We start from the raw sequence: 17761 nt of genomic DNA, 5'->3' as shown, positions 1-17761 counted from the left end.
AAAATATGACCTGACACACAAGGGAGAAAAAGTCATTGTCCCAAGCTGCGAGGCCAAGTTGGGGCATTGCACCTTTTCACTGGGTGATGAGACCCACCAACTCCAGTCTGTGGTGGACACAATAAAAAGGCCAGACAGAGGGAGGGGAGTGAACAAGGAGGTTGGGCAACAGAGGAGAAGGCGGAGATGACAAGAAACAAGGGACAAGATACAACAGAATGAAGAAAAAGAGAGAGCATTTAGAGGGGAGCACAACAAAAGAAGAGGAACCCCCCGATCCAGAGTCACAGCGCCTGACCTCAACAGTCTCTACAACATGCCCACAAATAAAAGAATCCTCACACAGGAAGTTCTTCACAGGCTGCCCTTTGTGTAGAAAAGGAGTCATGCTAGAGAGTGGGCAGAGGTTCTGTCCTTACACTCTGTTATACCCAGAGCTAGCCTTTGGGTTTGGATTTGGTACAGTGACACACATACAGCACAAACGAGCATTTGCCTACGCACCCACACACCCACCCCAACAACAACAATTGTGAGAAAGATGTGGGTGCAGTCATTTGCATTGTAATGCCTTGATATGTATTCTCATCTGTTTAATATGAATAACTGTTGTTTGAAAATGAACTTGAAAGAAAAATCAACAAGAAGTCAATGGGAGGTTCTCTGGGAAAGTTAAGTGCTTTTCTGTTCCTGTCGGAGCAACTTCAAAAGGGAGAGAGTGAAATAACAGAGTGATGGAAAGGAAGAAACATGAAGAGAGGAAGAGGTTGGATATACATAGCGAGCAGACGGAGAAAAATAGATAGAAAGTCAGACAGAGAGAGAGAGATGGTGCATGAATTTTATCACCAGGCCCCAGGGGTTAGACATTCTGTACACAATAACTAGAGAAGAAAGCAGAGATTAAAGATGAAGAGGGCAGGACAAAGAGAGAGAGAGAGAGAGCAAGAGCTTATAATTATCACAAGTTCTGTGGAAAAAACAGTAACTATTGTGTGGGAACTGAACTAGTCTAATCCTGTAGAGAACAATGCAAACTTCCAATAGCTGGAGAGAGTCCCATGAAAAAGGAGGTAGGGATGGTGGCAAATGTCTAACCACCACTGCTTCCACCTCTCCTTCAGCAAGAGGGATTTAACCTAACCCACCGCCAGTCAGTCTGCTCGCCCCCACACAAAGCTGCAAAACACTGCTTGTGATGCAACACATACAGCAGACCAGTGGTGCCCTCCCTGGCCCTGGGAAACAACATGGCTCCACCATGGGAGCTGTAACACAGCAGCACATCTGGATGTTAGATTACAGAGATAAGCCTGGCAAGAGGGCAACAAGAGAAGTGAGAGTGAATGATTTGGCTTAAAAGGATACCAGTATAGACGCACACAGCCTGAACTCTCTGAATGACAACTTCAAAGACAGCCAACTACAGGCTCCGTAAAATACAGGGAACGAACAGTTTCTCCTCTCCCATCTGAGATAAGTTAGGAGCACAGACAGAAAGATTATGTTGGTTATCTTTGAATGCAGCTGTACTTGAAAGTAATGCACCGATCCAGGAAAAAGTTTGTGAGTGTTCTAAAATACTCTGCTGCACTGAACAATACCTGTCTTGAAATCTGAAGGTATTGCTTATTTAGTATCCCAAGCTGTGCTTTCTACAGATTGCACATTTTTAATCTTGTTCAATGGGTTTTGACAGGGTTTTCAAAACCCAAAAGGTCAAAGACCTTTCTCAACCCTTTGGGTGGGGATGGGGGCACTGCAAACCTTTAGTTGAGGTTAAAACATGAGATTAATCAGAAAGCAAGATGACAAGTCAGAAAACAGTACAGCACAGAAAACCCTAATCAACCATCATCCAATTCTGCCTCCATAGTAAAAGTTTGATAGTTTGCTCTTGGATTATTCTAATGTCTTTATCTCACCTAGCGTGCAACAAAACCACTGAGATTGTGTCAGCAAGTTATTCTCTCACTGGTCACAACATAATGATTTGTACCACCTGAATCCAGTGAACTAACTGAATTAATCCTTTTACTGAAAAGGCTTTGAGCAGATTTATAATGACGCAACTAAGTACACAAAGTCCTATAACTGGCACCAAGACACAACACGCACTATTTAACTGTCAGGGCAGAAATACCTCCTGCAGAGATGTTCGTGAAACAACCCCCACCCCCCTCCACACACCCTGCTCCCACAGAGGAAACATGCCTTGTTTGTTTAAGCTTACCACATCATCCACGCAACAAAGTCAACAAACATGCATGTGCACATACTTGTCTAAAATAGAGGACAGTTTTTATCCCTGAACAATGACAAAAGTTTCTGGATCCACCCCTGTAAAAGGATTAAGACAAGCTGTTAACTGTTTTGACTTCACTTCATGCAAATCAATGAAAGCAATCAGAGTCAGGACAGGATAAGGGGATATAATTGTGTACTAGAAGAGATTATAGCTGTGTTTTTTGCCTAGGTAGGGAGGAGATCAGCAGACGCTTGGGAAAGTACTGCTGCTAGCTGTTGCGAGCTGTGAAGAACAGAGGCGTGCTGAGGTCATGAGTAAACACACAAGCTCGTCCAGAGCTCAGAAGAGAGGGGGGGGGCCTGGAAACACATCTGCTCTGCCTTTGATCCAAACTTCTGCGGCCCAGCACGCCACTCACCTCAGCTGCCCACTCTGTGCCTGACTAGAAAACAACGGCCACAATCCTAAACACTAGCTCTTCCTTCCCATGCTGCCCTCATCTCTGTTGGTGCTGACTCACAATAGGAGCAGCTTTGGGATTTGAATCTTCAAATGTCAAGAAGAAAGCATACATTGTATAGAGATGCTTTTTGTTTGTTTCCCACTGTCTCATCCAAATGTAGTAGTATAAACAGCCCTACCTCTTCAGAGTCGGTCATGCTTTTTGAGGTTGTAACAAAGTACATTTTTCTGAAATTATCTTCAATAGGCCAAATATATAGTTAATGTCACCCCCACCCATATGGTTGATGTCAGGAATAATAACTCCAGACATGGAGGGCATCGCTAAACTCAAATATAAGCACTGGTTGGGTTGGCTGAAAAGCAGCTGTAACTTTCCAAAACTGACAAAATGACTTTTACGCCAGATATTGTCTCATGGGCCAGGTGTGCAAAGATAAAAAAGGAAACAACCCCCCCCAGCATCTCAGAACACTTTTGCCTTCCAATGTGGTGGAACAGCATGTAGTACAAACTGGGTAATTTAAATTAGTTTCAATCAACTTGAAGGCCTAGCCAGGAATTAAATTATAAGCACTGACTATCAAAACAAATTTCATTTGTTTGTGTTAGCATTTAGATTTTTTTTTCTAGCTTGTTGGTCGTAAATGCTGTTTCTAAGAGGATGTGTTAAACCTGCACCTACTGACCAAGGCGCCTAAACCCAAAAATGTAGCTTTTGGCATTGACTTCAGAGTACCAAAAATCAACACTAATTGGTATGCTTGTTTCTTCGACACTACTGGGAAATGACTCAATTTAGCCATCTTCTCCTCCAGCTGCACTACAGCTGAAAATATGACTAACTAGTACATAAGAGTATACAAAAGACATACAGCATGCCTATGTGTGGGAGTGAGACATTGGCTTTCACAGGACAAAAGGCCAACCATGATGTCACCTCAATTCCCTCACAACATAACCCCCTGACCTTATGAGAAGTGCTAATTTGATGAGTCTACATTTCCACTGCGGTTAAGGATTTCTGTTCAACAAGTCACACAAACTGAATCCTAACAACAAAACCAAAACCTCCCTAAATACAGGAAAACATGGCATGTCAAGAGTTGTGGGATGAAAGACCCCTGCTTCAACATGTGACCAATTTTGACACAGGATTCCAAAGACCCTATTATTTTTAGACAGCAACGTTAGTATGCCTTACATCAGCTATGACTCATTGCATAAACTTTTTTCATTTAGGTTTTCAACTCTCTTGGCAACAAAATTGCAAAAACTTCCAATCTGACAACTTAGAGCAGAGATGGGGATGTAAACAACTGTTTTTGTCATGTGAAAAAACTTCTGCCTTGCTGTCTGGTATCTTTCCCTTACAAACCACACTCGAGGTTGGGCTAGTGAGAGCTCTACCACAAGACTCCCACCCTCCAATTCCCAATACTTGTACTGTATGAGCCCAGAGAACCACATCCTGAGGAGAGGAACGCAATCGACAGCAATGCCTCCTTGAACTGGAAAATTGGTTACACAATCTGAACTTTTCACTGACGACTGTGTTGCTCCACTAAAAATATTACAATCGCTGCTTTCATTGGAAGCCAAACTGTGGAGAGTGCAGAGACATTTCAAAGGGAGACAATAGCAAAAACCCCATAGAAAAACACTGGGCCACTGATCATGGGATGCGATGGGAGAGATGTCTGTCCTTGATGTCAGTGCCAAGGTGAGAGGCTCCACCACTATTTCCCAGAATACTCTAGGGAGTTTGGGATCAAATGAGCACTGGCCAAAGGATAGTTGTCTGCAATATCAATGGACAAAAAGAAACTACAGTTGTTGGTCTTATGACATGGGCAAGAGTGTAACATAATATACACAGCAAGAACTCTTACAGGGAAATACCCACCAACCCCACCTCTATCTGAGTCCCATCAGTCACGGCACATTTCATGACTGCTGACAATCACATTAACTGTATGCTCCTTAAAAACAATATGATATTTTGATATGAAAGTGACTATTGAGATGTATATTTGACAATATGACATATTTATGTATAATTTTTACTAATGTAGGGGATTGAAGAGGAGACAAAACCATGATTTTAATGTATAATAAATATTGTGCTCTGACAGTGCCATCATTTTATTTGTGCCATATGTTTCCATAACAGACATTGAAAATCAGTTCTAAGAGTAGCTAAACTTTCTTAAGAGCTAAAATGTACAAAACTGGTTGGTAGAGAAACAGCATATAGTGAATAAAGTGAGAGTGCAATTTGGCAACACATCCCTATAATAACACAAACCCATACGGGACTTTTTGCCAGGCGACTGGAAGAGGAAATGGAGTATAAACAGTACTCACCACTCCAAGGCTCGAGTTTCCATGGTGTGCTGAGGCATCCTCTGGACAGCTCACGCACACAACATATCGTTCAGGAAACACACGCAAATCTGAAGGCAGTCAAAGAAACAACACAGAGCATGCTAGTTAATAATGTGAGCTCACCGCTAATTGTGAGACAAAGTCAGACAGAAGTATGTTTTCCTCTATTAACTACACCTCTACCAGCAGTTACAGTCTGTCAAACCAAGAAGAAATTGGTAAATATTAGGAAAATCTCTCTTGATTAATTATGATGGCTCCTATGATTTAATCAGCTTTATAATAATGTAATGTAATTAACACAGCATATGAACTTTGCTCGTCATATAACATTAACTGGACAACTAATATCAGTTGTCCAGTTAATGTTACATGACCTCTTTTACATGACCATGGTCATGTTACATGACCTCTGGTATGTAAAGAACTAAAATAGCAATGGATACTACTACTTTTTAACATTACTCCTCTGCACACTTCTGCATCTGTTAATATACTGGACACAAATAAATTTGCCTAACATTTCAGTTAAATCAAATGGACTTTTCTGTGGCACGTAGTCTGTATTCAGGACATTCTTTATAGTTTTAGCCATTTTTGGTTTCAAAATCCAACATCCAAATTTTAAGTTTTTTAACAGGATTTTACTTAAAATTTGCCATTTTGCATTGTCTAATTACCCAGTCAGATTAGCAACTCTTTGTTGTAACTTCTGATTTATAGCTAACTGGTATTTTACATGCCCCTTCCACTATGTACAGCTAAATAAGCCAACAGTTAATTGTACAACCTTTGACCTCAGGAGACTGGGTCTAATTTGATGTGTAATGGACCTGCTGAGAGCAGTCATCATCTTAGTCAGCAGCAGGTCAGAGCTGCCTTAACATCCAAGCCCCCAGGGCGCAGATATTAACTTTACTGACAGGAAGAGAGCCTTGTTGGTCCCATGAAAAGGTGGCCAAGGGTCACAGACACTAGATGGGCCATGGAGATAGATTCTCACTGTGCTGCATATACTGCTCTTCGATTTTTCCCTCTCCCACTCTCAGTAGCCTCTTAAGGGAACCACTTAATGGCAGCCTGCTCTCAACAACAGTCCGACCAGGTAGAGACAGGACATAAAAACAAGTGAGTGGGAGAAAAATCAACATGCAAACCACAGATGACTTGTTTTTTTCTGTGGGAAATTTGGCTCAGCATAAGCCATAGAGATTTCTATTTCTGGTTCATTTAACAGGGAACTGATTAATTGAAAACGTGTATGTACATACCCCCATAAAGATGCTTGGCAATACATCTGAGGTTAGAGTGCCGTTTCAGAAAATTGGCAGCTAGGTTGAACTTTTTACCTAAAAAGAAAAAAAAAATGCATACATTTATACACAAAACATTGAGCATGTGGCACTATTTCCAAGTCTGGAAAGTGCTACACCAACACCGGTAATTTAGTTCTGGATGATGTGTGCTTCCACTGTAGTCAATTCCCTGAAATACTGATAACATTTATTCAATTTATCATTGTGACACAGTCCAGCCACTGTTGGCATTCACATAAAGTTTTGGTCATATAAATGTTATTCAGGCAGCAAGATAAAGAGGTTTAACAAAGGGTGTATTATGCAAATATTTTTGATATATATATATATATATAAAAAAAAAAAAAAAAACTCTGGCACTCCAACATATGCAGTAAAGGCAGCCTACACAAACCTATTGCTGAAAGAAAAAGAAAAAATTCAGAAGCACCGATTCCTCAAGAACTTACACTCATTGTAGCTCACTACTGTACTTTCATGCCACAGGCCAGGTCTGGATCACTCTCCCTCTCTAAATGTTTCCCAGCTAACTTTAATCTTGTCTTCAGTTTGGGACCCAGAAGACTACAAAACCAGCTCCCAGTTTGGCACAAGCATAGAAACCATGGCCCGGGCCTCTGCTCTATTTGCCATGGTATGTAAGATGTGCTGGGCAGAAACAGTGGCCTGTTGCCTAATCTGATAGGAATGTGTTGACTAAAAGCAAGGGTCTAGCTAACACGCTATCCAGTTGTTCTTTGTAAACATGACAACACTGCTGGAAAGCTGACAGAACTTGCTCACCTTTTCATACGCTGCTGGTGCCCTTTGCCTTTGTTGATACAGTGTCTGCAAAACTTACTACACTTACTTAACTTTACCATCTACTAATTCTTTATTCCTTCTTGGCATTCTCATATAGCTGTTGCCATGTGAAAACCTCATTAGCTTCTAACTATGGGGATTTCAGCATTTTAACTTCAATTAAAGGATTATGTGCGTTCCATAGTTCGAGAACCTCCTGACCTCGTACGCTCAAGGTACTTTCAGAACTCCCTGGATAATGTCAAATCTGCACTGTCATCAAGCTAAAAGCGATGCAGACATTTTCGAAGAGGGCAGCTTTCACCTATTAGCACTGACAGAGACTCATCAATAAAATCTGGAATAACTCCAAAAGTTGACATACAATCAGGACAAATACATACATGCAAATACATATTTGAAGGGCAAGGCTTGTTTTGGGTTATATAATTTGGGTCAGACAGAAGTTCAGAATGTCAGCTTTAACAGAAAAGTAATTGCACCTAGATCTAGATGTAGATCTAGGAATAACAACAAAGAACAAAGCACAATCTTACAGCAAAACACAAATTTGAAGTGAGTGAATATATTGAAACCGATAGTTTTGAATAAGGTAAATTTAATATTTAGTAGCAAATCCCTTTTTTATATGACTGCAAAATGTTTCTGTATACTGTTATATCATGAGTAAAGATCAGGGAGCCTCTTTCAGAAGCAGCGACGCAGGTCCAATGACACTCCCTTCACCATGCTTCACAGGTGACTTTGTGTGGTTTGAATCATGAACAGATCCTTTCCCCCTCAACACTTTGGTAAAGTTTGTTTTCTTTGGCTGCCTCTTTTTTCAGGATTTTCCAAATTGTTGCACAGGTAAAGCCCATAGCTAAAACCAAATCATGTCGATTAGAGCTATTTACTGTTTGAACAATGAATCCCCCCCGGGAACAAGAAACACCTGTCAGTCACATGTTTCAATACTTTTGTTCACTTAAACTCTGGGTGATCTGATACAAAATGTTCTGTGTTATTTAACATATTGATATAAATATTATCAAATAAAATCTGAACTTTTTTCACTAATCAATCTTATGAACTCAAATGTCTTCAGTACAGAATATAAAAAAAAAAAAAATCAGCCTTGCCATTAAGCATACAGACTTGAGTCGACTGTATGTTCCAAGTAGTGAGTCAGCATAAACAGAGACAGGATATAGAGCATGGTAACAGCACTGATCAGTGAAGAGAACTGTGTGAACATTTTCTGTGTGTCTCTTAACTTATTTCATCACAGCAGTAGCTCAAAGCATCTAATTATTGTCTGCAAAACGAAGCCGTCTTGCGATTCTCTGGATAATGACATGCCATTACAGAAACAGTTTGTCACAAAACTGTCACAGGTATACACTTAAGTCTCCTGGTCAGTGATTAATGGCACCACCTCTGCTTTCTTTCTTTCTGTGTTTGATGCTAAATTAACAATCAGGATCACTACTTAACTAAGCACAATTCATAACAAGTACTTGCCGGAAAAATAATCTACAAGTAGATGTGTCCTTTCATTTTTCTAGTCAAGTAAAAGTACTAGTACAACTAGTACAACAAAAGTAAAGGTACTCCACTAGGAAAAGTGGAAAAGCTGCTTATAACGTAACTGTAGAAATCTAGGTCTGACCTGTTTGACAAGTTCTCAAAGGTGAAAATTGTGACTAAAATGTGTTGTTACCTACAAACCTGTGGAAAAGAAAATTCAACCTGTATAAGTGGGGCTGACTTTAACCACCTGATGTGGTGACACAAGGTTAATCCATACATAATACAGCAACATTTTATTAATATGTAATAGTAATTAAGGTTTTTTAAATATTAATTCTCTTTTCTACCATTTTATCAAAAAATAATAATATAAACAAAATATTGATAATTTCAACACTCAGTTTAGCATCCATGTGAAGGTATCTAATTCTAAGTCCTTCATTAAGGACATTTTACTCTTACATGTTGTTTCTTATTCAGGAAAGAAAATATGGAAAATTAAAATAAAAATCAATAGGTGTGTACAGGAATTATTAATGAACAACATAGAGTCAAAACAGCAAAAATGTGTCTAACACAGACTGGAAGCAGAACGCTAGATTAGTAGGTAGTAGATATAATAGATGCGCTGCTGGAGTACCACTTTTATTTTGATGTTAATATTACATAATAATAATATTTTGTTCGCCTTTAAATAGCAAAGTGGTGGTAATCTTTTTTTCCCCATTCTGGATGTCTACCCAGAGAGGAATGCAGATCTCTATCTCTGTTTTGTTTTCTTTGCCCATTCTAGGTCCAGGAACCAAGCATCTGTCATTGCACACTCATGGCTTTCTATGTTTTTAGAAGCGCTGATTTAGTCCGTTACACTCTTTGGCCTCATGTCTAGCTCTACAACTATTCTCATTACTTTCCCTGGTGGGTTGAGCTTGCCAATTCCCAGGACAAATTTGACAGGGATGTCTGGACACAGAGTTGGGAACCATTGCAACGCCATGGCCTGAGACATCAGCTGTTGCTCCAACTTTATAATGTCCTGCACTGCGCAGAGTTGCTCTTGGCTCTCTGCCCGGGTTCTCTCGTGCTAAGCTTACATTCATGTTTCTCTCTCACAAACAGCTTGCTGGTGCCTCCTCTGGGAATGAGTGGCCCCTTTCTGTGGCAACTGTGGCCCACAGTGGTGCAATACCCAAATCTGTGGAGTAGAGACTTTAAAGGGTTTCATTTGTACTTCCTTGAAGAGAAGATGGTCTTGCTTAATTGTTTTGAAACCCAATGCACAACAATATTATGACAGGTCAAATCAAACAGTAAACAAGTCAGCATGCCATGTTTTCAGAAATGTGGTAGATAGTATCGTAACCACTTGTATGGAGAGACTTTAACATCTTGTAATATACCGCAGGACAACTGCAGAAAAAAAGACTCCACAGGGCTGGTGCCAAGGCTAGAATACTGTACTTTGAAGACACACACACACACACACACACACACACACAAACACACACATCCCTGCAGCTTTCACCACTTCCTGGGAAAACAATGAGAGGAAAGAAAAGTCAACAAGCCAAAGGGCATCCAGAGTGACTAGGACTGTAAAATGAAACAGACAGAGGTGAGAGGCATTCAGACCAGGGTCAAAGGTAAGGTCCCATGGAACAGACTTCATTAACTTCAGTCATATCCTGAGGAGATCATTAAAACAAGCATGGCAAACACTGCCTTCTTCTTCACCCCATTCACATTCCTGGATGCCAGTACTGTTGCATGCGGTTCATGTAGGAATGTATAAGTAAATAGGCTCTGATATGGATGAAAGCTAGGAGTTCCTAGCCATGCATTAGTCTGACCAAAGTCAGTACATTACATGCACATGAGACCTACTTGGTTACGCTAAACTTTCTGCCATAACCTGATTTCAAGCCCTGACCCTAAGGTTGTAAAGTGAAATTAATAAGGATATGGACAGAAGATTTTTAAAATCCAGGTCATTTAGTTAGTCCACATGTTTCTACCTAAAATAATTTTTTTTTATAGCAGCAGTGAGTTATGTCCGTTTCCCCAAGAATTGCACTGTACATGTAATCTTGGGTTTAGTGGAACTTGGTTAGCTAATGTTATCTAGCTATTTCAACTTGAAAACTTGAACAGCACCTGCGCACAAGTTTTGGAGCATATTTCTACTAAATATTCCAAAAATGATTCATATATTATCTTAAAGTTATGCCCACCAGCTGCAGGGTATACAGTAGCCTGGTTATTGCAGCACATGTGAAGACATTCTGCAATTTCGTGCTGTAACCTGATTTACTGTGTTTCTACTGTCCACGTGCAAATGTAATGACTGTATGTCAGGAGGATTTTAATTCCCACGCAACCACTTTTATGAACAGGAGTTCAATCAGCAGGACAGTTGGACAGAGGTGCCTGAGAATCCTGCTCTTTTGACATGTACACTTTGATGTGGACCCCCTTCCTCTGTCCTCAAGTGTGGGTGGAGAGTTGGGGCATAGAGCGAGAGAGAAAAGTGGAGTGGTGAAGGACGAGAGAGCATGAGGAAGTTACCCATATGTAAGTGGGGGCTTTCCTGGAAAGACATCACTCTCTCTGTGTAACTGTAACTACGGGCCGTAGCAAAGCACTGTGCGTTATCATCCTGCACAATGTCCACCTGAAACAATATTTGCACATGAGTGTTCAATTTAACATTTGGGTGACCTCTTCATCGCAGTTACAAAATACGCCGCAGCATGGTAGCTCAGGCCAACCCATAATGCAGCATGTGACTAAAGTGGTGGGGAGCATTTTGGAGACAGAACAATTATCAAGGGAAAAAAACTATTTCTCAGAAACATAATCTGACAAGAGAAATTCAGTCACAATACAAAATGTCATATTCAATCATCATTATAGCTTAATTAACTTAAGAGGCTACAATTCTATCAAAGTGCTGCCACTGTTAATATTTAGGAGCATTCAGAGAAAGGAGGATGCAAACTGCTTACTTTGCATTATGCTCCATAGGATTTTTGCAGAGCAGTTGGTGGATTTGTTTTAAAAAGTAAAGCAATTATGTTGGGATGCTGTATAAAATGTAAATGAATAACTACTTATTTAAAACGTATGATAAATGATTACAAATATTACATAAATAAAAAATAAATGTATTAATTGGATGTGACTTCTTGCTTGGAGTGTCACTACTATATTAGGTCCAATCAAAATCTTACATCATACATCACCATAAGCTGAGTTACACTGTGTTCTCACAGTTGTTATAGTGTCTGGAGGAACAGCTAGAAGTTTGGAAATATTTTGATTCTGAGGTAAAATAACTAAAGTGGCAGCAGCATAATAATAGTTCACAATGCCAAGCAAATATCTGTAGTAAATCATGAAAGATTTTATACTCCTACATCCCTTTTTACAGGTCTTGCACTACAATGACACCTGTCACAGGATAGATCAACAAGAATTCAGAGTAGCATGTGACAGAGGCTCATTTCTTTAAAAGTGAAGCAAAGAGCTGATAAAACCATGAACATCCTCTGAAACGTTTCAGTAATTCCTGAAAGAAGGCATTCTGGTCAGGCTAAACACTTAACTTGAGTTCAAGAGAGTGTGTGCCGTCTCACAGACCAGATTGTGGTAAAGAGGAACAGTCACATGAATGTGATCCGTGCTCAGGCTCAGTCCCTAATTATATGGGAAAAGAGTGTGGTGTGACAGCTATGGCAGGGATTGCGGTTATGTCCTACGAGACTGCAGCTGACCCTGTGGAAGAGAGAAAGTGAGAAAACATGGAGAGATGACATAAAGAGAGGAGAGCAGAAAAAAGCAGTCATTGAGGGCACAGAGGAGAGGAGAGGAGAGGAGAGGAGAGGAGAGGAGAGGAGAGGAGAGGAGAGGAGAGGAGAGGAGAGGAGAGGAGAGGAGAGGAGAGGAGAGGAGAGGAGAGGAGAGGAGAGGAGAGGAGAGGAGAGGAGATTTAAATGTAGAAAAATGTATAGGGTTAAGAGTGGAGTCAGACTGTCCTGTGTTGCTGCTGAGTAAGGCCTGGGCTTACAAGAAGGATTTAAAGAGCCACAGTAACACCACAAAGCACCAGGGGCAAGGGGGTTGCCCAGCGGGGGCCAGGAGAGGGAGGTCGAGTCGGGAAGAGGGGCAGGCTGGCTGGAGCAGCTACTCTGATCAGGATCCATTTCCAGCGAGGGCCTTGGAATTCCTTTGTTCCTGTCACAGGTCTCCGTTTCCCCCCTGCCTTAATCCCAGCCTGCCTCACGCCCAGTAACATAGAGCAGGGCAGGTAACTCTGCCACAGGCATGTCTCTCTATTTACAGACCAGTCCCCACATAACAGCCACTATATAAATAGTAATAGCTGTGGTAGCACTGAGAAGAAACAAGGTTGGTTAGCAAAGCGTGTCACTACAAAAATACTGCTGTCTCTAGAGAACTGTCACAGCGGGAGGCTGAAACGTTGCAGTGCACTGAATCTGCCTCATTTGCACCCCCAACACACATGTAATGAATTATGTTCATGCATTTTGTATATAGGAAGTCTCACAGTTTGACTGAGTGGTATTTCCAAATTTGATAAAACAGTTTTAGCTGTGGGCTGCAGGCCTTCAAAGAGACGAAGAAGCCAACCAAAGCTAAACCTATCGAAGATCAAAATGAACCATCTCCCTTTTAGTCTCTACACATCCTCCACATTCTTCACTGGCAAGGAGACGGTCATTCGTAAACACATTCTCCAACAGTAAAGTTATCCAGCAACACTTTTCTCACAATGGCTGTGGCCAGGCTGCCTTAAGCCCTCTTCATAGGGCTGCCAAGAAGAGTCAGTGGTACACTGTGCAGCACTTGCAAAGCCCTCTCCCACGGCTATTAGTGACCATTCATCTGGGGAGCCTGGGAAAATGCCTCTCCAGCCTGCCGTAGCCATGGAAAAACAGGCTGGCAGGTGTTCCCTCCCCCTAAGCCCTGGCACCTGTGAAGGCAAAGGAAGAAGGAACCAACTCTGCCATGGGCTGAAACAGACTTAAGGTACCACTTTGCTGGGCTCCTTTCAGTCTGCTGAATGGTAGGAAGATGCTCAAACAACAGACTGAACTATATTGGGAGATCAATGTGACTGTATCAGTACTAATAGTCAATGTATAACATCTGGTATTGTGCTTTAGTCGCATGAAATGGCAAGTTAGTCAATCTGGGTAAAATATGACTCCTCAGGTTAAACTGAGACTTAAACACACAAACACACACACCATTATGGACTACAATGTCAATACTGTGTTGTGTTAAAACAATACCAAGAACACAAGAAAATCAAGATAGCACACACCCAGCAAAATATAATAAGGAAATGAAAAGTATATAAATCATATCTGACAAATTACGTCTTGGATAGCTTGAACAGCATGATGTGTTGTCCAAAAGAGTCATGAACATGACATGAACAGGTTTTCTGTAGAGCAGTGGCATCTTCATGAGGATAACTGACACTCTCAAATATCATATCAAATGACAAAAATGTATTCCTCACAGCACAGAGAACCTATTATCCACTCATTTTCAATCTGTAATTACACAGAGAAATGTGGGTGTGTTCAACACGGTCTACCAGGGAGAATGCAAGAGGCCTCTCCCAAGCTCCCCTTCCCTGGGCTTCTAACGTCTAGCATGTCCATTCTGCTTGTCCAGAGCCAAAATGTTTGGTGGGAAAAGTTCCCTCTGTTCATCTCTTGAAAAACATAAATAAATCACATCACTATGAGCTAATCATGAAGTCTTAAGCAGGCTGGGTAAAAAGAATGGGGGGAGGGTGACAGTTGACAGCCTCTACAGCTGAGATTTGAAGAAATGGCTTAGATTTATATTGGCAGAAGACATGGGATAAGCCCCTCTCTGACATGTTCAGTGGGTGCTATACACACACATGCACCCAACACAGCATATGCACATAAATACAATAACCCACAGAGATAACTCAGATACAAACACTCCCAGTGAAGGGTCTTGGAATGTTAAAAGCTGTTGATGGCTCATTTGAAGTGCCAACAGCTGAGGCTGTTACACTGTTCATACTGTTGTCTGTTGGCGGAAGCCCTGGTGATTTCACACTGGCACCAGCTCCAACACCACCTCATACAAGACCCACAATCCCCCTCCCATACCATCGGACCCCTTACCCATTTGCCTATTCTTGGCCCAGACATCAGTTCTGCCCCACCCAACACCTTTCCCTATATGCAACAACACCCATGTGCACATGTTCCAACACTGTATATCACTCCAGGATGTCCAAGATAACTCCTGCCTTTACATGAAGCTGCCCACTGCAACACACACAAATGCAAACACGTCTTCTGATGAAACAGATACACACAGAAAACCCCCTTCGGCTCTACTGCCATGGGCTGCTTTTGAGGATTAGCAGGTTAGTGTTTGACCTGCTTGCAGAATAGGTGACCCCAATACTTAATACCCACCCCGAGGTTTCCCTAAGCTTTTTATGGCTCCTGCCTGCCTGCTCACTTCTCTCAGTCACAGTCTCCACCTTTACTGCTCTGCCACCTCCCTCACATGGGACAATCAAAAGACCAAGAATGCCATTACACTCACTTAGGGCCTTTAATAGGACTAGAGCACATGAAGTGTGTAGGCCTGTTTGAGGCACTGTGCCTTTTCATGTTCTGAGAGGGGAAAAATTCTCTGATATGGTATGGTGTCATGTTCCACTGGTTACATGCATTCTGGCAGTGCTGCAAGGAGCTTAATCATTTTTACATGCATATTTCACTGCTGAAATACTGATAGTCCCCTTGTTCACACAAAGGAGTGAATGAGTGCACAGAAATGTGTGTATGGAGCCTTAGTCTGTGATATCCATCATTAGAGATGTCTGTCTCTCTTCAGTTTGTCATGGAGAATATGAGTCCGATTTTTCAGGCTTTTCAGTAACCTTACACTATCACCCTGTTCACACCTAGCCCAGAGGGAGGATATATCTCTCCCACCACACTCCTTTTGATTCTCACTAGTAATGATGCGTATGAGCAACCAGTATGTCTGCTTATAATGACCATATGTTTATCAAAATAGTTGGGTGACATATACGCATGTTTCTGCATATGAAAACAAATGTACACATAGGAGGTGAAGACTAAACTGGAGGGGAGTAGCGTGAGAGGCAGAACTTAGCCACAAGAAAAACTTTATGGGGCTGACTGCCCTGTAATCCCACTCTCACAGTCAAGTCTGCCCTGCTGAGTGAGGCCAGTTTAACTGCCCTTAACTGCTACCTGTGACAAACCTATCTGCCTCACAACACACAGCTGGGGGGTTTCTCTGAAGCCTGGCTTCCAGTGCTTCAAAGGCATGCGTGTGGGTGGCTGGGGGAATGTACTCACATAAAAAATAGGGATGAGCTGAACTGGTTTATTCACATTGGCACGAAATTAATTGATTTTTCCTTCTTGTGAATATGTTTGTGTATTTGTCAGGGCAACTGTATTTAGTGTCATCCGGTTAACTACAGGTAAACACTGACGTGCCATAATTACATTAAACACAAGGGTAACAAATATTAGCCATTTTAATAGACTTAACATATCGCATGTAAAGAAAAATATCCATCACATGCCAAGTTAAACAGTACAACACGACATAAAAACCTATGTCAACTCCTTCCTCCACAGGTCACACCCTGAATGTAAGGAGGCACCATGTCCCAACTAGTTCTGTTGTCTTTACACCCACACTCTGCTCAAAAAAATAGCTATGAAATATTTTTAAGACTGTTTTGCTCTATTGCTATGCTGCTCACAGAGCTCATTGGCCCACCTCCCTGTGTACAAGCATATCTCTGTTGATCTCCAAGTAAATACAGTGGCAAGAAAAAGTATGTTAACCTGAAATTGAGGGGTTTTCTGCATAATTTTTTTGGTGTTATTTGAGGCATATTATATTTGTTAATACTCTTGAATTAAATAAAGGTCAGATAACATTTTATGACAAATTAATGCAGTTAACATACTTTTTCTTGCCGCTGTAAATAATAATTTTGAGTTCATAGCTAAGATAAACCATTTGACCTATTTAGGAGTTGATGACAGACACACCTAAGACGAAAGGCAAGACAAAGATGACTGCATTCCAGAGGAACGAGAAATGGTGAATTTAATGAAGAATAATAACAATATGCTTTAATGTGCACTCTTAACCACCAACAATTTTAATTAATGCTCCAAGTAAAAACACAAAGGAGTCAATCTTGTATAGAATAATGAATCTTAAAGCCATATCATAAGATGGCATTACCTTTCACAAGAAAGGCTGCGGCAGGTGCAAGCTCCTTCTTCTGTTTGGGGTGTTTTCTATTGTGGAGAGACTCTGTGTACTGCTTAACTCTCTGGTCCACAGCATCTCGAACAAGGGCCGTAACATCCTACAAACAGTGTGCAGATATGTCAGTCTAGCAACATGTTGCCGAACTGCTGAAGAAACAAAAGTGATTAGTGATGAGTACAGGTGAACAAGACAATCTGAAAAAGCAACTCCACAGGTATCTAGGTGGAGAGATGGGAACAGTATTGTGTAACAGTGATAACCCCAATTATAAACTGGGCTCAATTCATCTTAGATTCCACAGTGTTACCGTCTTTTAAAAAGACCCCAGCAGAGCCCAAGTCATACTTTAGTTTAGTTTCACTCACACACATCCTTCACCCTGTGTCTGTACCTCAATGTTGTCCGTAGTAAACCAGCTGGTGTCCTCTTGGCCGCCCAGAGGCAGAATGTGGAGATCCACCAGCACAGCAAAGTTCCCACACTGTAATACAAAGAGGAACAGCCACAGGTTGCTGAGGGGCATTGAGCTCACACACAACAAAGGAAATCAGAGTGTGGGTGATTGACAGCGAGACAAACCACAATGACCCTCTATGTCCTCAAACATCACCCGAGGCCTCTCACAGCAGCTCCCTCCCTCCTGTTTCTCCGTCTAGCCATCTTACTACCAATCTCT

General features: G+C 41.3%; 1 protein-coding gene across 2 annotated transcripts in view; it reads right to left on the bottom strand.

The window, feature by feature from the left end:
* Positions 1 to 17761, bottom strand: part of slx4ip (SLX4 interacting protein) — a 28820-nt gene that overhangs the window by 3197 nt on the left and 7862 nt on the right. Inside the window, exons 3-6 of one of the 2 annotated variants that reach the window (XM_026354326.1) lie at positions 17477 to 17566; positions 17056 to 17182; positions 6370 to 6447; positions 5078 to 5166 (exon numbers count right to left, since the gene is read on the bottom strand). In XM_026354326.1, coding sequence (XP_026210111.1) covers positions 5078 to 5166; positions 6370 to 6447; positions 17056 to 17182; positions 17477 to 17566 — 384 coding nt within the window. The remainder of the gene's footprint in view (positions 1 to 5077; positions 5167 to 6369; positions 6448 to 17055; positions 17183 to 17476; positions 17567 to 17761) is intronic. The other variant, XM_026354327.1, reaches the window with a different exon arrangement.

The sequence above is a fragment of the Anabas testudineus genome, chromosome 15 (genome assembly GCF_900324465.2).
Source record: "Anabas testudineus chromosome 15, fAnaTes1.2, whole genome shotgun sequence".
Taxonomy (NCBI): Eukaryota; Metazoa; Chordata; class Actinopteri; order Anabantiformes; family Anabantidae; genus Anabas; species Anabas testudineus.
The sequence above is the reverse complement of the archived record's forward strand: the minus strand, read 5'-3'. Positions and strand labels throughout refer to the sequence as shown.